Source organism: Lissotriton helveticus, chromosome 3_1 (assembly GCF_964261635.1).
Source record: "Lissotriton helveticus chromosome 3_1, aLisHel1.1, whole genome shotgun sequence".
Lineage (NCBI taxonomy): Eukaryota > Metazoa > Chordata > Amphibia > Caudata > Salamandridae > Lissotriton > Lissotriton helveticus.
Window position 1 is genome coordinate 1,300,193,459 of NC_136061.1, and position 23,669 is coordinate 1,300,217,127.

The 23,669-nt window shown below is 44.0% G+C and overlaps 1 protein-coding gene across 1 annotated transcript in view; it reads left to right on the forward strand.

Moving 5' to 3' along the window:
- Window positions 1–23,669, forward strand: part of LOC144824950 (otoancorin-like) — a 559,576-nt gene that overhangs the window by 106,452 nt on the left and 429,455 nt on the right. The window contains exon 7 of the mRNA XM_078683892.1: window positions 7,249–7,357. Within this exon, the coding sequence (XP_078540018.1) occupies window positions 7,249–7,357 (109 nt within the window). The remainder of the gene's footprint in view (window positions 1–7,248; window positions 7,358–23,669) is intronic.

Consider the following 23,669-nt stretch of genomic DNA (forward strand, 5'->3'; position numbering starts at 1 on the left):
TGCCGTTTCTGCCCTGTGTTTAGATCTGGTTTATAGTTTGTGGACCGTTTGGCCTTAAAGTATTTATATCAAAGACAACTGTCAAAAGGGCGTGATCGCTAAAAATGTTTGGAGTAATGTTAAAAGAGTCTTTTAATCGATACACATTTTCAGTGACCAGTTTATGGTCAATAGTGGCGCTTCAGCCATTCCCATAATACATGGGTACTTGTTGTAACCCTGGCCCTTAGGGGTGTTCTAAAAGTTCAAAATTATATTTAAAAATACATTTGTTTATTGCCTCTCCCTATGGATTGTGTGAGAGGTTTTTAGATCCCATCCTGTTGTATTGACTTAATGCTATTTGTAAATATTTTAATCTCCCTACTTAAGTCCACAATTATACGAGTTCTAGTTTTGGCAAAGACAATATTATTAAAGCTTTACTTAAACAAGATTCAGCTTTTCCTCCATTTGCAGGTGGAATAGTTGGAAGTAGGGAGAACGCGCATAAGATCTCATCAATTTCACTGATATGGTTATAGATATTAATAATGCCAGACCCCCCTTAGCCCGCCCTCCCTCTGAGGCGACTGCCAGGGTTAGAAACAATGCAAAGCCCTCCACATAAAAATCGTCTGTTGCCCATGCCTCTTGTAGGCAGAATAAGTGACTTTCACTGATTGTCTCAAGCCACTCTGGATTCCCCAGTTTAGTTTTTACTCTTGCAACATTACAATTCCCAATTGTAAGGTTAGTGCTTTCATTTTTTATACAGGTCGATATACCCCTATCTTATGTGATTCGTAGTCTATGTTATGTGTGTCAGTTGAAATACTACCCTTCTTCCCCTCCCCGCCCAGTTGTCAATCTTGTTCATCGCAGTTGCAGAGGGCAGAAAACCAATTTGTAATTAGGACTGTTATAAGCGGACTGTGATTCGATTTTACTTGCTGTTGGTGGGCATTCTGATTCGCTGGTAGCCCTATTTGGGCAGAAGTACATGTCTGTCTGGCATGTTCAAAAACCCAAGGGGTTCCGCGAAAATTTTCCCTTGGGCATTCTCAGAACGTAGTTTACAGCTTAAATCAACAAGTCTTTAATCTTAAGAGATCGAAAATTATCAACAATACAGTCGCCTTGGCCAATTTTTCTACAGGGACCTAGCCAATCAACTCTTCTGACACCTATTACTTCTTGGAAAAGACAATGTGTGCTCCAAAACCGCTTGGCCAGCCAATGTGTCACCTTCTTTTTTAAGTTCGATCCATGTTTCTGTTACACTAGGGGGTCGATTCCGATCCGGTAAAAAGCGCTCCGAATTGCCGTTCTGAGCATATTTCCCGTACGAATCCTACCCTGCAACGTCCCCCGTACGTACGACGAAGTACGATTCGTACCAGGAGCTGGACTCCGTACGAATTGTACAGGGACCGTACAAATATAATCCCCGTACGAATCTACCCTTGGAACCCGCTGTACGCGACATCTGTACGGTTCGCGGCTGCTTTTTCCGAACCGGCAAGTACGATTTGTGTTGGGTACGCACCGTACAACCCTTTTACTACGGTAGCTGAAAACAGCCGTAAAAGCAGAGTTTGCCCCGAAACAGGTACGAAACGCCACCACCCCGGGTATGGTGCGTACCCCCCATGATCGCAAGGGTATGCACCCTACCCCAGCGATCATGGGGGGTAAGTATCGTACCCCGCGATCTTGGGGTGTACACACCGTACCCCATGTACGCTGGTTGTACGGTGCTTACTCCATGTCCGCTGGGTGTACGGTGCATACCCCCCCATGATCGTAGGGGTAGGGTGCGTACCCCTGCGATCATGGGGGGGTACGCACCGTACGGTGTGTATGTGAATGTGCGATTTCCGTACAAATCGCCCTTATCTGATATGGACCGTACGAATCGTGTCCTGATACCCCGGTCCGGATCGTACTCGTCGAGTCGTATGGTCTGTGTAGGAGTCGTACGGAGGCGGCTCCCGATGCGATTCGTACGGACGAGATTTTTACCGGATCGGAATCGACCCCTAGATATGAATTTAGGGACATTTCTCAATATGATTACATAGGGTGTTTGTTCGAGTGGGAGATGTGAAATTGTGTTTACATGTGTCTCTCATTTCATCGGGGGATTACTTTCGGTAGGATCTGGAGGTGAATCTATAGGATCGACGTACAGTGTCGTAGTTGCTGATATGTTAGTTTGTGCCACTTTCTATGGGGCGATGTCCCCAGATTGCTTATAAATTAGAGTGTTTACAACAAGGGGTGGTGAGGGACAGAGTCTCTGAATTAAGCAGAATACTCTCACCCAGTCAAAAGATCAGGGCTAGATCCAACACCGTTTTTTAGCTCATTGCACCATCCCAGTTTCAGAACCTGGCTGTATGCAAATTAGTCTGTTCCTGTCCCAGTGCATGATGGGAACAGGGCAAACCAAACTACAAAAGCCAATTCTTACACTGGGAAGGAAACAAGCTTCCGGGGACCGGTTTCTGGCATTACAGCCGTCTTCGGCCCGGCTTGCTTGAATCCTGATGGTGCAATGAGCAAGGGACTCACGTCTGAGTATACCCTTCCACGCTTAGGGTGGACAAAAATATTTACAACAAGGGGTGGTGAGGGACAGAGTCTCTGAATTAAGCAGAATACTCTCACCCAGTCAAAAGATCAGGGCTAGATCCAACACCGTTTTTTAGCTCATTGCACCATCCCAGTTTCAGAACCTGGCTGTATGCAAATTAGTCTGTTCCTGTCCCAGTGCATGATGGGAACAGGGCAAACCAAACTACAAAAGCCAATTCTTACACTGGGAAGGAAACAAGCTTCCGGGGACCGGTTTCTGGCATTACAGCCGTCTTCGGCCCGGCTTGCTTGAATCCTGATGGTGCAATGAGCAAGGGACTCATGTCTGAGTATACCCTTCCACGCTTAGGGTGGACAAAAATATTTACAACAAGGGGTGGTGAGGGACAGAGTCTCTGAATTAAGCAGAATACTCTCACCCAGTCAAAAGATCAGGGCTAGATCCAACACCGTTTTTAAGCTCATTGCACCATCCCAGTTTCAGAACCTGGCTGTATGCAAATTAGTCTGTTCCTGTCCCAGTGTATGATGGGAACAGGGCAAACCAAACTACAAAAGCCAATTCTTACACTGGGAAGGAAACAAGCTTCCGGGGACCGGTTTCTGGCATTACAGCCGTCTTCGGCCCGGCTTGCTTGAATCCTGATGGTGCAATGAGCAAGGGACTCATGTCTGAGTATACCCTTCCACGCTTAGGGTGGACAAAAATATTTACAACAAGGGGTGGTGAGGGACAGAGTCTCTGTCCATCACCACCCCTTGTTGTAAATAATTTTGTCCACCCTAAGCGTGGAAGGGTATACTCAGATGTGAGTCCCTTGCTCATTGCACCATCAGGATTCAAGCAAGCCGGGCCGAAGACGCCTGAAATGGCAGAAACCGGTCCCCGGAAGCTTGTTTCCTTCCCAGTGTAAGAATTGGCTTTTGTAGTCTGGTCTGCCCTGTTCCCATGATGCACTGGGCCAGGGACAGACTAATTTGCATACAGCCAGGTTCTGAAACTGGGATGGTGCAATGAGCTAAAAAACGGTGTTGGATCTAGCCCTGATCTCTTGACTGGGTGAGAGTACTCTGCTTAATTCAGAGACTCTACTCTGTCCATCACCACCCCTTGTTGTAAATAATTTTGTCCACCCTAAGCGTGGAAGGGTATACTCAGATGTGAGTCCCTTGCTCATTGCACCATCAGGATTCAAGCAAGCCGGGCCGAAGACGCCTGAAATGGCAGAAACCGGTCCCCGGAAGCTTGTTTCCTTCCCAGTGTAAGAATTGGCTTTTGTAGTCTGGTCTGCCCTGTTCCCATGATGCACTGGGCCAGGGACAGACTAATTTGCATACAGCCAGGTTCTGAAACTGGGATGGTGCAATGAGCTAAAAAACGGTGTTGGATCTAGCCCTGATCTCTTGACTGGGTGAGAGTACTCTGCTTAATTCAGAGACTCTGTCCATCACCACCCCTTGTTGTAAATAATTTTGTCCACCCTAAGCATGGAAGGGTATACTCAGATGTGAGTCCCTTGCTCATTGCACCATCAGGATTCAAGCAAGCCGGGCCGAAGACGCCTGAAATGGCAGAAACCGGTCCCCGGAAGCTTGTTTCCTTCCCAGTGTAAGAATTGGCTTTTGTAGTCTGGTCTGCCCTGTTCCCATGATGCACTGGGCCAGGGACAGACTAATTTGCATACAGCCAGGTTCTGAAACTGGGATGGTGCAATGAGCTAAAAAACGGTGTTGGATCTAGCCCTGATCTCTTGACTGGGTGAGAGTACTCTGCTTAATTCAGAGACTCTGTCCATCACCACCCCTTGTTGTAAATTATAAATTAGAGTGAGCACCTCTTTTACAGAAATCTCCAGTTTAGATATTCCAAGTTTAATGGCCTCCAGTTCCTTCCTTACCGAGTCTTCCAGTGTTAACAATCTGCCATGCAGCTTCTTTAATGTAAAGTCTGTTGTTTTAGTTGTATTGGGCGTTTTTTCTTTATGGGGAATCCTGGGTAACTTGTGGGCAGTGGGATTTCCAAGCACCCCAGTGGTTGTTCTGCCCTTTTTTTTTTTATTTGGGCCTTCTGAGCCCGCTGGCTGGCAAAAAGTTTTTGCTCTGGGGTGGACGCCTTGCATATAAGTGAGTCTTCACTGATCGGAAGGGGATCATTAGAGACACATTGGGGCAGATTCTGATTCTGTAAACGAATCTGTATGAAAAATCGAATCCGTAGCCCTTTCCGTATGAATCATACAATTCCGTCCGAATTGCGTAGTACGATTCGTATGAAAAATATACGACCGAATTGTTGCGAACCGTACGAAAAGCAAGGGAAAATCCGTACGATACGGACCCTCAAAGTGAACCGTACGAATCGTAAACATGCTGTACGACCCGACAAGTACGATCCGGACCGGGGAATGAGAACGCGATTCGTACGGAAAATGTCACGTATGAGCAATTCGTATGTAGAGCCACACAATCACATACGCACCGTACCCCTGCACTGTACCCCTATACACCGTACCCCTGCACCGTACCCCTATGTACCGTACCCCTACGCACCGTACCCCTATGCACCATACTCCTGCAATCATGGGGTGTACACACCGTTCCCGGGGGGGGGGTCCGTTTCGTACGCGGTTCGAGTCAAAATCTGCTTTTCCAGACGTTGTGAGCTCCCGTAGAAAAAGAGTCGTACAGAGTGTTGACGAGACGAATCGTACTTGCTGGGTCGGAAAATGCTGCTTCGATCCGTATGGACGTCGCGTACTGCATGTTCCGAATGCGATTTGTACGGATTTTTAAGTCGTATGGTCTTTCGTATGGTTCGTACGGAGATCTGCTTTGGGTCCGAATCGTACTTCATCGTACGTACGGGGACGTTTAAGGGTACGATTTGTATGGGAAATATGCTCCGTACGGCTATTTGTAAGGGATTTTACCGAATCGGAATCGGCCCCATGGTGTTGCAAGCTTTTTCTTTTTGGGTAGAGTCCCTGGATCTGGTAGGGTATCTTCCTCAATAACATTGTCCATTGTATTGTGTAAGGCAGATTTAGTTGCAGCCAGTCTCTCCTCTGCGTTGGTAATCTCACTATTCAAAAGGCCCATAGCATTGGTTAAATAGTAAATTGCTTTAGTTGAGGCTACTGGCATTGGTGCTCCCGTCCCAGCTGCCTGGACCAATTTACGCTTGCCCATACTCTGGGATGTGTTTAGTAATCGCTAGAAAAGATTAAAGAAGAAGAAGCACAGACGTACCCAGTCTTTTATCTCCTATCTTGACCGAGTCCAGAGTCCAGGGTCCAAGGTGTTCCCAAATAGAAAACTACAGAGGGGGGACCAGCCCAGCTTTGTACGGCTGCGCTGTAGGAGTCTGCTGGTGCCTTTGAGCATCTGGGAGGCTCCTCCTCCCTCTGGGCAGCAGTAGTGTTGGCTGGGGGACCGAGTCCCACCCCAGCACGGCATAAAAGAGCAAATCCAGCGTCCCCACAGGTGTACAGTGCGTCCGTTTTTTTTCCACTACCCTCCAAAGGGTGTTTGGGCTAAGGGAGGGTGGGGTAGTTGGTTGTCTCCAGTTAACATCATTTAGTCAGACTCCAGTTAGTTCCAGATTCCGCTGAAGTGAGGTTGCTGACACAAAGCAATTGGGCAACTATGGTAGTTACTGTGATACTTGAGACCATTGCGGTACTTGTGACCGTCAATTGTGATCGTCACACAATAATATAATGAAATGGTTTAAAAAACGTTTAACTTAATAAGTTAATATGCTGTAAAATTATATTTTATTAATTCAAGGTAAATAATAGTTATTATTTCATTTACACATTTATTTCACAATAACATGTTTTTAATATGTTTTAATGAATTGATAAACTTTATTGTTCGTCCCCTTACTTTACATAGTTTGATCTTCACCAGTGGTGGAGCTCTCCGACTACATGTGAAAATGTACTCGTAGTAACTGTACACAGCTTTAATTCTGTCTTACATGTCAGCACCTCGTGATTTCAACGGGTAGAGACATGTACGTTTGCACTAAGGAGAAAATCTACACTCGAAAATAGTAACTAGCCAAAAACTGTACACTTGCAACTAGGTGCAGATTATTTACATGTGAGAAAATCTATACATGTAAATGTAACTCTCTGAATAAGGCTCTAAGACCTTTTACATACACATGCCTAGGTACTGAGAAGTGTTGGTGTATGATCGCGGGCACCCCTTACCAGTGCTTAATTTGCAGAAGATTAAGTAACAGGTCACAAAGTTTTGCTCAGAAGCCCACGGCCAGCACTATCAAAGGTTGAAATAGCGAATTGCCAGGTGAGTAATATCGATACCTCCTCATGCCTCTTTAATCCACTACGAAACACTACCTACTTCTTACACTCACTCTCACCCTTTTTCAGTCTTTGTCTCCCTACTTCTTCCTATCTATTGTGTTTTTCTTTATCCTGCTCTGGATCAAATTATTTTGAGGAAAAATAAGTTCTGGTCCCCAAATAAATAAGTGCTGGTGGGCCCCATCTGCAACCAATGGCTGAAATTAAACACTGCCTCTCACTACGAACTATTGTCCAATCATACTCCATGACTGTTGAAGAATCTTTTAAAGTGTTCCTCTTTAAAATAACTATGGATGGTTCAAAGTGTGATATTAATATTGTATTCTAGTCTGGGACAGCTCTCCTGTTTCTTCGCCGACTTGGTTGAGAAGATGGATTCTAATTCTCGAGAGGCCCTAAACAACGCGTTGCCCAATTGCGCCCGAAATGTGAAGGATGTAAGTAAAGTAGAAGTTTTATTGTATCTAGTAACACCTGCACTGTGCTGTAGAAAAATGTTCGGAAAGAGAAATAGACGCTTGAGAATCTTTGCATTTTCAGACTCCTCAAGTCTCAACCCTTCAGTTTGAAATTCACCCCATAGAACACAGGGGCATATTATCAAGGGGGTTTATCTCCGCTTTTTTGGCTTTAAAAGCCAAGAAAGCGGAGATAAAATTATCTCCCTATTACCTAGCTGTCACTAACACCAGTTAGCGACAGCTAGTAGGAGATAGGGACCGTCTTGGGCCCCACTTTGCATGTCAGTGATATTTATCACTAATGACATGCAAAGTGGGCGTGCCAAGATGTTAGCGACTGGAAACAGTCGCTAACATCGTTATCTCCTATTACCAATTTTTGGAGATATTCGCGCTAAGCGCGAATATCTCCAAAAGCTAACACCTGCCCTGAGCAGTTCTTAGCCATGTTAACCAATGGGAGGTGGATAACATGGCTAAGAGCATTAGCTCGGTAATGCATGAATATCGCTGACTTTTCAGCGATATTCATGCATTGCGGCCATTTTTTATCGCATTTGCGATAAACCTTGGTAATACCAAGGTTTATCTGCGATAAAAATCGCCGCAGCTCAGCGGTAAAATTTTGTCTCTACCCAAGCAATAGCGATAATTATCGCTATTGCTTGGTAATATGCCCCACAGTCCTGTTTTTCGCCAGCCTTAGTGGCCAAATTGATGTAGATACAATCTCACAGTTAGATATCATACCTTGTTAAAACATTTTCTTTTGGTGCAAGTCATACTGGTGGGATCTTCTTATCCTAATACGTGTCTTATATGTTTTGTATTCCCTTCATATGTCTATGCTTCTCTCCTGCTTTCGTCCTTCTTTTTTTAGTTTCTCCACAATGGTGCAGTATAGCAATGCCTTCAATGGAAACTTTATATTGCGGATTTAAGAACAATTGATTCATGGCTCACTGGCAGAGAAAACTAAGGGGCATATTTACAATACAAGTCACTTCTGAAACACAAGACTGCCCCATATTTACAACAATATGGTGCAGCCCTGCATTTCCCATGCACTGGCGCTAAATGCTGCCTGTATTGTAGGGGAAGATTATTTATGTGCAGGAAGGTCTCCCTTCCTGCACATAAACAATCTTTAAATGGTGTTTTGAAACTTCTATGTGTGTTGCTTAATGCAGTACACATAGAAGTTACAAAACTTCATTAACAAAAAGTAGTATTTATATGCAGGAAGAGACAGCTTCCTGCAGATAAACAATCAATGACGTTTTGCTAGTTCTATGTGTGCTGCCCAACGCAGCACAAATAGAAATAGCAAAAGCGAGGAAAAATTTATAATTTCTCCTCGTTGCATCAGGGTAAAACCAGGTTTGACCTGTTCTTAGTTTTGCCACTGCCCCATATTTATGCCTACCTTGTGAAAATGGGACAGCGTCAAAATCTATGGGTGTTGCAGTGGAACGCCCGCTGCAACACCCATTGCCCTCCCATTTTATGCTAAGTATAGTGTAAAAGGGTGCCTTATTTACAAGGCAGCGTTAAGCCACGTTAAGTGGCTTAACACTGCCTTGTAAATAAGGCAAAGCCCCTATCGCCACCACAACATCGTGAAAAATGACATTGTGGTGGCAATAGGGGCTTGCAAGTATGAAAAAATCTCTCTGCCAAAGGCCAAATTTCCAGCAAACCTGAGATTCTCCTACCGACAGAAAATACTGCACCCCTTCCTAAGAGTAAGAGCAACTATTCCATGGCCAGCAGAGAGGCACAACTCTCCCATCTTCTACCCAATGAGATTAACTTAACTCACAACAAATTCCTTCAGAGTTTCGTTAAAGTACCAAAATGGATCTATAAATATTTATTAACCAATTTTGAAGAGCCAGAGAGGTATAATAAATAAACTAGATTTTTGGGCAAGTAGATGGTCAAATAATCTTAATACTTGAGTTCTACTCACAGAAGTAACGCAAACCAATCAGCTCGCTCAGAGTATTCTAAATGTATAGAATTAAAAAAAATCTTTTATGAATGATATTATACATCGTATAAGTTTCATAAATGGGATCTTAGGGAGACATTTGATTGTTATCGTTGTAGTAAACCGTAGTAGATACAACACATATTTTTGCAACCTGAGTTATTATTATTTCATATTGTAATACCGTTTTTAATTAAATTAAGCAATTTCTGAAGATAAATGCCCTCCCTGAACTTAAAACCCTAATGCTGGGTTACTCACCTAGTATTCCATCCCAAGTAGGTGGGGGTTAATGTTTTTTTGCTATAACAGTGGCCAGCCTGGCGATTGGATGGACATGGCTACAGAAGAAAGGTCCGGATCCCCTATCTTGGTGGCAGGAATGTGTATTTCTTTGCAGGTTGGAATTGCCAGTGAAATCTGAGGGGGGGGTTCATTCTATTTTCACACCTGGTTACATATTAGAGATCTTAAGACACTGTTTATTAGCATTATCTGTATATTGGAAAAAAACGCTTGTGTTTTCGATGAGTAATGAATTTTGTTAGACAATTGTAATCTATGTACAACTGTGACAAGGCATACAATTGGCACAAGAGGGGCCACATTAAGAGTTTCTGCTAGTGCTGCCAATTAAATCGGATAAGACACTGCCAATGGAAACTTAGCGGCTCCCCAAACTCCAAATAAGGTGGAAGGAGAGCAAGCTTGGTGGTGAACCTACTCTGCTAAACTCTATATTATCCCTGTACTATTTTGTTTCCTGAAACACTGCTTACAATCAGGCACACAATAGCTCACACAAAGCAGGACTTTAAATCCCAATATTGTTGTGGGTTTTAGTTTTCATGGTTGAAAGCCTACTTCACAACAAGGAAACCCAGAAAACAGCCCCAGGTCTGACAGGAGGACCAAGCAAGTTAAACGGTCAAAGAAGCTTTGAAATGGCGATGCTCTTTCCTGTGTGCCAGGACTCAAGCATTCTTCCTACTGGCTTTCTGTTCCTCCACCTTCTCACTTCCCTAAAGAGTGTTGCAGGGCTCCACCCAAAGACCCACTTTATTATACATCTATATTAGGCCCCTGCTAACTATATTTTACTCATTTGGTATTCTACGCAGATGACACAAAAATCTACTTCTCCATCTCTGAGAATCCAACTTTTGCTTATTCATGAAAGCTATAGCCAAGTGGATGAATCAGAACTGTTTTAAACAGAGATACAAACTGAAGTTCTGTTCTTTGACAAAAGATCTATGAGCTATTCTCCCTACTAGTGGTTCCCAAAAATTGGACCCAGCCCAGCCTCATTGGAGTCTGTAAAAATATTGGCTTCTTCAACACTCGACATCTCCTTGTCACCTAACAGAATAGTTAGGTCTCCATAACATGTTTTGCACTGCTCAAAATGCTGTGGAAAGCATGTCATGTCCTTATCACTTCTAAGCTAGATGATGGAAACTCAATCTACCCCGGTTCTGCAGAAAACCTGATTCAAAGGCTCCATGCTGTGAAAAACTTTGCACCCAGTTTAATTCTCAAGCTCACTTCTCATTCCATCTCGAAAAAGCTCATTCCATCTTTACATCTCTCTGTCTGGTCCATAATGCTATTTATACCAGAGGACCTCTGTATCACCACCTCCACCCCCAGTTGCACCCTTCATTGCCCAACTTCATGCGATATATTCCTAATCCAACTGCCTTCAGGAAACACTTTAAAACATGGATTTCTGATTTTGCCTTCTATCTTTATGTCTCAACTGATCCTCAGTGCCAGGACACAATTGGGTAATTTTGTTTTGCTACACAAAACTACTAGACAGACGCAGACATTGGGTACAACCATGGAAACACACCGAGGGGTCCATGAATGGAGGAGGCTCAATACAGTTCCCTGTAGAGATAAATCTCTCCATGCACTTCATTGATGATGTAGACATCGTTCCCTGGTTCCTTCGCCACACTGCTTGATCAAAGAACAGGCCACAGGGCTTTGATCTCCTCTTCTGCACAGCTTTTCCTCCTGGAGGGATACACTGTTTTATCCTCTTCAACAGTAGCTGGCTTCCTCCTTCAAGACAGAGTTAAAGAGCCCTTCCATAACAGTTCAGAAGGTGAAGTCCTAATTGCAGCAGCTAATAATCAGTCTGCTGGGCTGGTGACATGCAAGCCAAGAGATGCTCTAGGAAATGCATTTCAGAAATTCCAATGATCCACCAGGCAATCTGCTTTCTTCCAAGCATCATGCAGCTCTCCTTGCAGTGGCGTGTTTCAGGTTTGCCCCTAGCCTGAAGAAGAGGCTGGAAATCCATTATTCCTCACAATTTATCTCACCCACAGAGTTGTGTAAGATTTGGCACTCATCAATGAAAATGTTTTACACCCAGAGGAGAGCAACTGGCTAGTACTCATTCGTGGATTGAACGGTCAGTTCTCTGCTATGTTTATCTTTTGAGAGACTCCTCCAATCAGATACCACATGCCTTCTGTTGTGAGGTACAGCAGGACTCACATTCAGTTTCCATTTTAGTTTTACGTTTTAGCTTGCCATAGTTTTCTAAGGTTGACTTTTTACAATTTACTTTTACACGGTATTCTATGTGTAGTTCATTTCTTAGTAAACATTATTATCATTTTATTCGTACACTCTGTACAAGGCTAAGAATATAGAACACAATGCCCTTGTATTTACGTTGTTTGGTTGGAGACAGCTCTAAGGTTCCAGACACATCATCACATCAGCACTGCACCTTTGACACAGTGCGATTGGAGCAGTGTTTTTATTATATAAATGGCCTCCATTTTACATTTGGTAAAGAGGCACTTTTGCTGGGATTCTCATGGAACGGGACACACTGTGGCTGAAATGCAGTCCTGCTGACTCTGACCTCTATCCTGTAAAGGACGATAACCTGTCTACACAGGCAGGCTTCCTGATACATCACATTTAGGCATGGGGTCGGGTAGGCTATCCCAATGGATCTGGTAGAGGGAACTCCCACTATGCTCTCGATAGTATAGGCAGTGTTGGGTAGGAGTATAATCATATAGTAATTCTATCATGGTTGTACTGTTTATCTTTTTCACCATTCTTGTAATTCTGGTTACAATGTTTTGCTTCTTCTGTCTAATAATTGCAGCCTATTCTTTTTATACAAGAATACGATTGTTCCAACAAATGTTTGAAAAGCCATTACGTATATTTCTTGTGTTTCCCTTGGTATGCAAATGTAAATAACACAAGAGTAAGGTCTGTTTCCATGATTTCCTTGGGGGAATAAAGAGTGGTCATGTTTGAGATTGCTGATACCATTTGGTACCCTAGTAAAGTTAAGGGATTCAGAAGGGGCACCGTGAGCTCGCTAGGAACCAGGGCAACAATTTTTGATGGTATATGTGAACCGAGTTCCCATATTCTGAAGCTTATGTTTTCCAAAATTCACAGTCCTACCTAATTTATAGGAACTATATAACATGGTGCCACCATCGTTGTAGGTCAGGCACATATTAAATGAGTTGCCTGAGTAGTTTTTGCATGGGCCCAAGGTCTCCTTTTCATCTCATACAGAGACATCTGTGGTGTTAGGGGTTTAATCCTCCTCAGCTAATAGGAACCCCCTATTTTATTCCATAGGTTGTTCAAGCTGAATCTATAAAAAGGATCACTGAATTATAATGTTTTTCTTTTTTTTCCATTCATTAAAAACGGAGCTAGCAGCTAACATCCCTGTTAACTGCAAGCCTTCTGTTACAGCAATCTTAGAACAACAAGGGCTCCTTGATAGAGGGTGAAATGTTACCTTTTTGGTAGAGGCCCCCAAGGCATACAAAACAGAGGTATTCTACACATGGGTTCACTTTCCTGCAGACAATGGCACTTCACAAACATTTCACTATTGCACTCCAGCTGTATTACCAAGTCAATATAGACCTCATGAAGAATAAGAAATAGCAATAACATATCATTAACTTCAGAATTGGTCCCAAGGTGGCCTTCCACACCCACAAAACAATGTGAGACTGGGTTCCCTCAGGAATGAAGAGGCAATCTGGCCAGTCCTAACTGGCTATACACCATTCCCAAGCCTAGCACCATTAAATGTTGCAGACCTCCATGTTCTCTACACAGGTCTAGTTAGACTAGTCAGACGTTTTAACACAGTTTGTAATGCACAAAATAGCAACTACCCAAGCGAGGGCTGTTCAACGTGTGTAGCTGCACATAGCTGTGCCTGTAATTAGTCCAGCAACTATTAATACAAATATAATTTATGGGTAAGGTTGCTTCCAGACGATAGGAAATTCCGTTCAAGATTGCACAAAAAATAAATCAACATGAAGCAGTGTTTCCTCATACGTGACCCCAAGACAAACATAGAATTCTCACAATGTGCCTACCACTTGGAATGGTTCCCCTAGTAGCGGACTATGCTACTTGGGGTACAGTCTTTGCTGTCATATATACTATTACATATGGTACACCATCAATAGCTGTTTTGTCTGACATGCTGAAATAGATTCAAAATGAATACACTGCTGCCTCTGCCCTGGATTTGGAGATTAAATAAATTAGCAAATTTGCCACAGTATATTGAATTGTATTAACTAATATTAAGGGGGAGGCGGCAGCACTGGTGGAACGTCTTGTGCAGATTGCAGTATTAGATCAAGAGCGTGAATTGCCAAAAAGTATTGCTGAAACCCATACAACCATATTTCTTATGCCAAATGGGGGTGCACAGCTCAAAAAAGTCCAATAGACCAATATAGATGGAATAATAACTTCTTTATTTGAAAACATTTCTTTTTTTAAAAACATTAATTTAAGACATTCCAGCCAACGCGTTTCATTCCCATGTAGGGGACTTCCTCATGGCAAACAAAGTGTCACGTGTAAAGGTACAAATTGAAGAATGAAAATTCCAAAGTAACTGGAGCTTGTTGTGCAAAACCGAAAAACGTTCACAAGGAACGATATATTCCTATTAGGTCCTGTTTGTGATCAAATCAAATTTTAATTGGTTGCTCAGGCAAAGTGGAGGGATCCAACCATAATAAGTTAATCACACCAATAGAGTCACTGACTTGGAGGTAGCTGCAGTGATCACCCAGACCTCTTCAGGGTCAGAGGACGTATTGAGTCAATAAGGCAAAGATGAGACACAACCCAAAGAACAGAGGGAATCTGTAGTGAACACCCCAGTCACTCCAGGACTGGAAAAATGTGTCAGGTCGCTATTGGAACAATGAAGCACAGCTCAATTTGGAAAATATCTTTTGCAGTTTCTATTAGTCCTCCATGTGTTCTCCCAAGGTGAATTTCCTTAAAACCAAATATATTTCATCATGGTCCATAAATTTTATTTAAAAGCTAAGTGCAAAGAACTCCTATCAAGCTACACCTATCGGACAGTATTTTTTTCTGTCGGATAGATATTTTGTTGTAGCATATGGTTATATCTTTGTGTTGCTTTGGTTTTTATGTATGAATAAAATGAATTATGTTGTAATGTGTTCCAAGTGGAAAATGAAACTAGCTTCTGTTAGGGAGCGGGCTACATTTATTTTTGTAAATTATGATTTTCTTATTATTTGTACTTTGACATGTCTTCCCTATTTGTTTGTTAAATAAAAAATTATTTAAAAAAAAAAAAAAGCTACACGTCTGAAAAAGTATTGTCTGTCTTCCTCCTATACATCCATAGGTTGAGATGATTTGGAAGCCACAGCTTAAGGGCATTGGGCATTTCTGAAAAAGAAACTGCCAAACAGGCACCTGAGTTTTATAAAAAAAAAAGCTGGCACAAATAGAAAAATAAAGATGAAACAAAAGGAAGGGGAGAATCTCCACAACCAGAGCCCACTTAAAAACATTACAATTTACATAGCCGTGATAGACTTAAATAGCCTGATAGATATCATTATACTGATACATGTCCTTCTCATTTCAGGACTCACCCAGCAAATGCTCGGAGAGAGGGGGATTTCAGGCGAGTAGGCTTGAAGAGTATGTGAAACCAAGAAAAGACTCATAATTCTCTTCAGACATCATAATAAAAAGAAAGAGAAACTTCCACAACTAAAACCAGTTCGGAAAGTAGAAAGTGGCAGCTATTCCACATAACATGCCACACATATTGAGAATACTCCTTCAGAAAAAGACGTGGGCCTTGACATTGCTAGACAGCGCAGCAGAGTGACATTAATTCACCAGAATCTTCAAGAGATTCTGGATTTAAGAGCAACTGATGGATTTTTTCAAGTTGAAACACCAGATCAGCGGGTTAGCCCTCTAGACAGAGTATATGAATTGGACGGTAAACAACCTTTACAACGAAACTTTTACAACGCACTACCATTACAACGCGGTCATTACAACGCAAACCATTACAACGCATTGCGCTGGGGGGCGCTCCAGGATAGGGAATAAGTTTAATTTACTATCCAACACCTTCCCTAGTGTCCACGGGGACTGGAGTTGGAATAGTAAATTAAACTATTCACTATCCAACACCCAAAAGCACTATGCGTTGTAATGGATTGCGATGTAGAACCGCGTTGTAAAGGCAGGCGTTGTAATAGCCTGCGTTGTAACGTCATACATCCGAATTGGACACCCAAATCGAGGATGACGTTCCACGTACTAAAAAAATCAACACCTATGACATTCTCTTGGCTGATATGGATTGGCCACCAGAGTTTGTTAGAAAAGTCCAACAAGGGGAAGATGTAATTATACCCTCCTTCTCTGTTCTTGTTCTTGACGTTGTCAAACAAGCGTATGCCGCAGAATGGGCAACAGAACAAGCCCCAGCATAATGTGGCAGCCATGTAGTCTGGGCTAAAGACTCCATCAATTCCAATAGGAGCCGAGAGGGAAAAAGAGATACAGGGTTGCCCTCCACTCATTAACCATAAATACAACCAAAACCCTGCCTCATGGGCAAAACACATATATATATGTATATTTCTCTTTCAGCATGAAATATCTACCATCTATTTTCTCTGCTGCACCAGGATCCTTTTGATGGCTAATTCCTGTGTGTTAGTGTGTACTGTTTTTTGCCCTTTCTTTAAAAATGAAAAAACCTTTTTCAATAGACAGTCAAAAAAAGAACCATATCTATGTCTGAAAAACAATTATTCAGTACATCTACAGCGGTGAAAAAAGTGTGAAGGACAAAATGACCCCTCATGGGCGCACCACCAACGGGGTAACTGGTAGGTACTCACCAAATTGGGCCCCTTTTCTCATCATAGTCAGTCATTTATTGTCCCAGAAAGGAAAAGAATGAAAGAAAAGTGCCCAAACAAGGAAGGAATGTGAATAAAGTGCAGCAGAGTGATAAACAATCACATTCCACTAGTGACAAAAAGTGATTAAAATCGGCAGACACACCTCTCTCATAACTTTATTCTTAATTACTAGGTGTAATCTGTTGATTTAAAAAGGTTGGTAGCTATCGTCGCATACCGATACCCACTGCCAACATGTTTCTCTGCCACAAAAATTCCGGCAAGTTCTTCCGGGCTAGACACTCTGTCACAGCACCAATGTTGGACACTTTGTTCTTCATGACCTCTATCAGCTCATGGTTCTCATACCCACTGAAGAGGGTAGTTTTTTCTTGGCGAACTTCTCATGTGAGTCCTCTTCCTTATAACCATTTGATTGTTTTATCAATCCTCAGTCAGCACATGTTTCTCATACCCGCTGGAGAGGCAAATATTTTGGTCGCGAACTCTTCATGTGAGTCCTCTTCTAAATAGACCATTCGATTGTATTATCAATCTCTGCAGCTTGTCGGAGTTCTGAGGAGACAAAGTCAATCTCTGCAGCTTGTCGGAGTTCTGAGGAGCCCAAGAGACAGGGTTTTGGTTGTATTTATGGGCTAAAGACTCACCTTGTCACGTTACATCAATATTATCCAGCTTGTTAGTGCAAATACAATGCCAAATTAAACATGAAGCAAAACACATGGTTAGGGAAATTAACATTCAATTAGAATATTAAGGAATAGTAGAGCCTTGCCTTTCAGCATTAAACAACCCATTGCTTCTGGTAGCCAAACCATATCATTCCTACTGTTTAGTCTTCGATTACAAACATTTAAACAGTCACACACGCACCTTTGCAGTTCAAAATGCACACAATGCAGCACTAACGAACAACATAGTGAGCAAAAAAGACTAAACAACTTTGCACAATTACAATGGCTATTTCTGCCAAAATATAACTGCTGCAAGCAGAGTCCTAACAGCATTTAGCACTCTAGGAATACAGAGAAAATTCTGCTGACTTGCTTATTGGTACAAGAACTGTCCTGGGCTGTTTTCTACCCAAGTAACATCAATTCTATATGACATTGACCCAGAAGCATTACCCTATGTTGTTCACATTTACCTCATGGATGATCACTTAAACACACACTTAGCCAGAGTAGATCACATAGTTTTGGGATTTCACGAACAAGTCTATAAGTTCAATATCCAAAAATTGCATTTCTCAGTGTCCTGTTCCTAGGATGCGATTTGTCAAATGAACGCAAAAGCCTTGCCTCACATTTCTTCTAGAAATGTGCTCTCCTACCGCCACCATACGCCCTCAAAAAGCTACAATTGCTTATAAATGTTCTCAACTTTGGTAGAACATGCATACCAAACTATGAACAACAGATTTAACCATTGTATGAATTAATTCATTCTGATTTTTCCAGCAAAACAATGGACTTCAGATTACAATGATATTCTAAGAACACTGCAAACTGATGTGTTTGCATCTAGAGACTTCCATACTCATGCCAGCACAACTAACATGGTGATCCACATAATTGCAGGATTCACTGGCTATGCATATGTCACCTTAAACAAGGGTGATACTGTACCAATGGCATATACATCACATTTATATTCTAATGCTGAAATGCGTTTTTAATCAACAGAAAAAATACTGACTGCAGTTCAGACACCTGGTATAAAGGAAAAGTGTTGGCTCAGGGGAATAATTGTGGTTACTACCCTTTCATCCTTTGAGGTTGTCACCAAGGCAAGCGTTACTAACGCAAAAGGCTTACATCTTAGATGGAACAATGTGCCACCTCCTTAATAGCTACTGATGTTGAATATGCCTTTGACCCTATCATGGCAACACAAAAATGATTCCAATATGAACAAGATTACCCAGTGCCCATTGATATTTAGCCCCTAGATCAGTATGATTGTGTAATATATACTAACAGTTCAGTTCAGCCCACAATATGTACCAAACAGTGATATTCTGCTGCATGTGCCACAGTACTCTATCAATAAAAACATTTAGTCCATCCTTAAGGAAGTGTACGCTCAGGTGGCTGAACTAAAAGCTTCAACTCTGGCACTAGAAAATACTAATCCTATTTTCCCACACTCATTCTGTGTGATTTGTATTACTGTGTCCACTCTTTTAATTAACAGTTACATTATTGGTGCTTGAATGGATTCAGAGATTCTAAAGGAAATGCTATCAAGCATAAGTTGCTTTGAGGAACATTTGTGCATCTTAAGGATTCCTTGCCACAGCCTCATGTAGTTCATACATTGAGACACCAGTGTCTTGGAATGCACATTGTAGGGAATTCATTGGCTGATGAAGCTGCCAAATCAGTGGTTCAGACTGCTGTTGTTTCTGCAATTACTTGTTCACACATGAAGATTACTAAAGACATCATGGTTGCTGTCACCACTTTGTGCAGTGGAACCCCATTACCTAAGATATCCAGCAAAATACTCCTACTTACTGAGTGCTCAAAACATTCCCTCTGCTCACATTCCCAGAACTGTTATTTTTAGGTTTCGCCTGGCATCCGCTGCGCAGCAGCGTTCGCGCAGGCGAAATCTAATGTTAGAACAGTATGGGGGACTTGAACCCGCCCCTTCTTCCATTGGCTAGCTCCATAAACGGAGGCTAGCCATTGGAAGAGATTGGCTGTCAATCACTCTTTCCCCGTCGGAACGCGATTCGGGGGCGTTTCCGTGTCTTTTTTAAGTCCCGCCCTCTCCTCTTCCCATTGGCTGGAATTTTACCTTCCAGCCAATGGGAAGGGGAGAGCACGAAAAACACGCCCCCGAATCCCTACAGGGCGGCTGTGCTTTCGCTTGTTATTGACGTTGTAGCCATTAAACCTGGACTGAGATTAATAAACACCTCCAAAGCCAACAGTACTGAGGTTTGTTTGGTGAAAACGTGATGTCCAGTGAGTGGTACAGGTCACAAAACAGTTAAGAGCACAGCCAGTAGCATTTAGTTTCTTCTGCACGCAGCTGGTAAACCTGGGCAGAATCGTTGCAGGCCTCCCTTACAGACAGAACAGAGGCAGTATAGCAGTGGGTGTGATGTTCTTTCAGGCATAGAATAGGTAACAGCAGTGAAGGATCCCTCAAAGCATACAAGCAAGGTACACAGCTGCACTGAAAGGGTTGATACGGGAAAGTGTGGCTGAGGCAGGGGCTGGGGTGGGTGAGTTGTTTGTTTGAGGAGTGTGGGTGACTGCTGAGGGGGCCACCCTCCAGATGAAGCGGAGTTGAAAGGTATGCCCTGGATTAGAATGTTTTTTTTCTTCCTGTAAAAAGTGAAACGAAAAAATAAATCGTTCCACAGATTTAAATAGAACCAGTGTGTGTTTTGTGGGGTTTCATTGAGAGCAATGACAGTGCGGTAGATTTCACACTGCTGACCCATACATACATGCTGCATCGCTCCATTACGGTTTCATTTGCAGCCGTTTGGGGGGCCCTCGTTACATGCAGCATGCGCGGCTCCCTGAAGAACCCAAAGAATGCCGGTGGATTTGTGTTTCATTCATTTGGCATTTGAGTGTTTGGGGCATGCTTGAGAATAAGGAGGCCCTGTTGTGGAGCTGGATTTGAGGGGCCACGAGGGCACTGTGCAGTGTCGGGGTTCTTATAAAGGGCGCACTGTTTCCTGGCAGTGGGGCTGGCACCAGCGCGGCCTCCGAAGCCTGCACATTCCAGGCCCGGTTTGACATTCCGGCGAGCAGAGGCCTGACGCGCCGCGCAGGAATGCGGCCCTCGGGGCCGGAGCCGCGGGGGCTCCTGTGCGCCACTGCCGCCTGGTGGCTCCCGGTGTGCTCCGTCCCGGGCTCTGCACCAGAGGCGGGGGCCCGGAGACGGACTACCCCCGTCCCGCGTAGCCCTGACTGCGGTGTCGGCACCTCCGTGAGTACCGGTGCGGCGCCTCTGAAGCATCCGGGCACGGGAGCTTCCCTCGCTCCGCAGGGAGTGCCCTGTCCCACCGTGAGGGCCGCGGGGGGCAGAGGCTGGATCTGTCACGGAGTTATCACGTGCAGTGGGAGGGGGCCTTCCACGCTGACTGATGGAGCTCCGCATTTGTATGATGGCTTGGGGCCTGGAAGTGACACTTGTTAGCAGCCCATTGTTTACAGATTGATGGTTGTTGGTGTAAGAGGAGGGTTAGTGTGTGTATGTGTGTGTGTGTGTGTACGCGCGCACGTGCCATGGTCACTTGTACATATGGATTCACTAAATGTGAGGGATGTTTGCTAGGGGCTAACTTGTTGACAGTGGAACCAGGACAACTGACTTCACTGCTTATTCTTTTCTCAAAAATTGTGTGATCCTGGAGACTTCGGTGTGCCTCCTTGCCCCACGCCCCAGTTTACACATGTAAAAAAATATATAATAATCTTCACGCATATACACACAATACCAAGCGCCATCTCTAGTGTACACTGAAGTACTACCTGTAAGCTCCCAGAAGTTTTCGCCTTCGGCCACTGTGAATCTATCTTGGATTTTCAACCTGGCTTTGCAAGTGTTTAAGAATTATGAAATGGCCATCATTGCTTGGATCCCTCTGGGCAGTATAGAGAGCTATGTGCATACAGGAAAAGAATTTAACACTGACCATCAGGGGTGGTTTGTAATGCAGCCTCGCTGCCCACTAAGAGTTGTGACATGTCATTGTTTTTTTTATAGCACAAACTCTACCCAAATGTATTGGAGCGCTTTACATGAGCACCAGTTACAAAACACAAGGACACATTCATTTTTGGTGGGCACGGGGATATTACATGATTTTCCCAGAATCACAGGATGTTGGGGCACACTGAGACTCAAACCTTGTTCTCCAGTTATATAGCCGGCAGCTCTGGCCGTTACTCCACATCCTCTTCATTTTGTTGAACGGAGAAAACCATTCATGTTCTAGCGATTGAGGAGTGAGGTGCCCTTGGAATCTGAATGAACCTGCCTGCCCAGTGTGTGCTGGTGTGCTAATGGTCCAGTTCCCCGCTGGCGTAAGAAGCCATTGGTCTTGGTTAATTTGGAACAGCAGTGTCCACGTTAAGGGTGGGAAGAAGAGTGTAGGGAACTGCACGGGGCCCAGAGGGCCACCGTCTCCTGCCTGGAATGGTCATACTGGTGCTTCGCAGATAAGTTTTGACAACACCTCGCTAATGTACAAAAGTTTAGCATCGGTGACACAGTGGGTTCTTGCATTATATTATTCAGGTTTGCTAATTCTCACTGGTATTGCTGTTGCAAGTCTTAGCACTTTGATGACCAGTCAGTGAGTGAGAGCAGTTGTGTTGTCTTGTATATGGAGCCGACTGTCTGGCGAATAATTGTTGAACTGTTTTTGGGAAGTATGACTTTAGCTCATGCAATTTGAAACTTTGTGATACATCTGCATGCAGTGATTGCTTTTAACCGCCCAGTTACAGAAAAATGACAAACTTGTGGTCTGTCCTGCAGAGCAGGCTTAGCCATACTGCAGGTCACAACATGGGGTCAAAGAATTCTCAACCCAGGCGGACAGGCCTAGAAAGCATTGTCTTCTATGTTGGACAGGACTGGGAACTATTTTGTTCTGGGCGTTCTCAAGGAGGATCCATTTTTAGGTTTTGCCTAGCAATGCGTACGAAGTACGCATGCGCTAGCAAAACCTCTTGAGTTCTATGTCGGGTGATGACCCGCCTCTGTCTCTCATTGGCTAGCTCCATAAATGGAGGCTAGCCATTGGGAGACAAAGGCTGTCAATCGCGCTTTCTCCAGAAAACGCGATTTGGGGGCGTTTCGCGGTGTTTTTTTAAGCCCCGCCCCTTTGTCCCGGGCCGCGCTGTGATTGGCTGCCGGCCCGGGACACCCCCGTGATGTCATTCCCGGGCCGCGCTGTGATTGGCTGCCGGCCCGGGACCTGACTTGTTTCCTTTTTGTCTCCCAGTTTTACATCCTTCCTTGTTCCCACCTCTTATCTATATATTTTTATTCCCTCCATTTTAATTTTGTTTCCTTCGTGCCTACACTTCACTTTCATTCTTGTTACTTTCCCATTCTCGTCCTTTCCTTTGCCCGCTCCAGACGGACGCCGACGCCTAGAAGGGCTGCAGACCTTTGCATGCCGTGAGAAAAATACTTCAAGCTACGTCACAAGACAAATGGCCTCTTTCTGTGTCACTGCTCAAGGACGGCCTCATTTGAGTCACGAGGCCTGCCATTCACGTTTGTACGGATCTTTCCATCCCACGCAGCAGTACTATGTCGATAGGAATCCTTCATGGGGGTGGTGTGTGTGAGGGGGAGGGCAGGGGCTGGAAGCGCTGCTTGCTAGAGGTTTCAACCTCAGCCGCTGACCTTGAGCGGTGTCTTTTCTTCCTGGGCCTCGGCTACACGGGACCAGTAACATGCAGAGACCCTGTGGCTGCCCCGGAGCAAGCACGGGAGCCCTTTACATGGACTGGGAAGGAGGGGACGATATATATATATATATATACACAACCCTTATACTTATAATGTGATTAATATTTACACATCTGTGTACATAGGCTGGCGTCATACCATCATATATGTGCTGGGGTCTGGCACAAGCGAGCTGCACTGCCTCGCAAAGCGTCAAGATATTATTTGCTTTAAACTTTTTTTGGCCGCGCTGGGATTGGCCGAGCCTCCGCCGTGTCATCGGGAGGAGGAGGAGTGGAGAGCAGGAAGCAGCCTGCGTCGGCCGCGCTGGGATTGGCCCAGCCGGCCGAGCCTCCGCCGCGTCATCACTAGAGCTGCTTCCTCTGCTCTGACACGGACACGGGCAGTCAGGTAAGTTTTCTTATTTTTTACAAATGTACTTTTTAACCCCCCGCGCGAGTCCCTTGCCCCCCCCGCACCCCCAAGTCCCGTCCCCCCCACCCCCAAGTCCCGTCCCGTCCCCCCCACCCCCAAGTCCCTTTACCAAAGCCGACAATTCTGACTCGATAATGAGACTGGACGCTGCACTCAGACCACA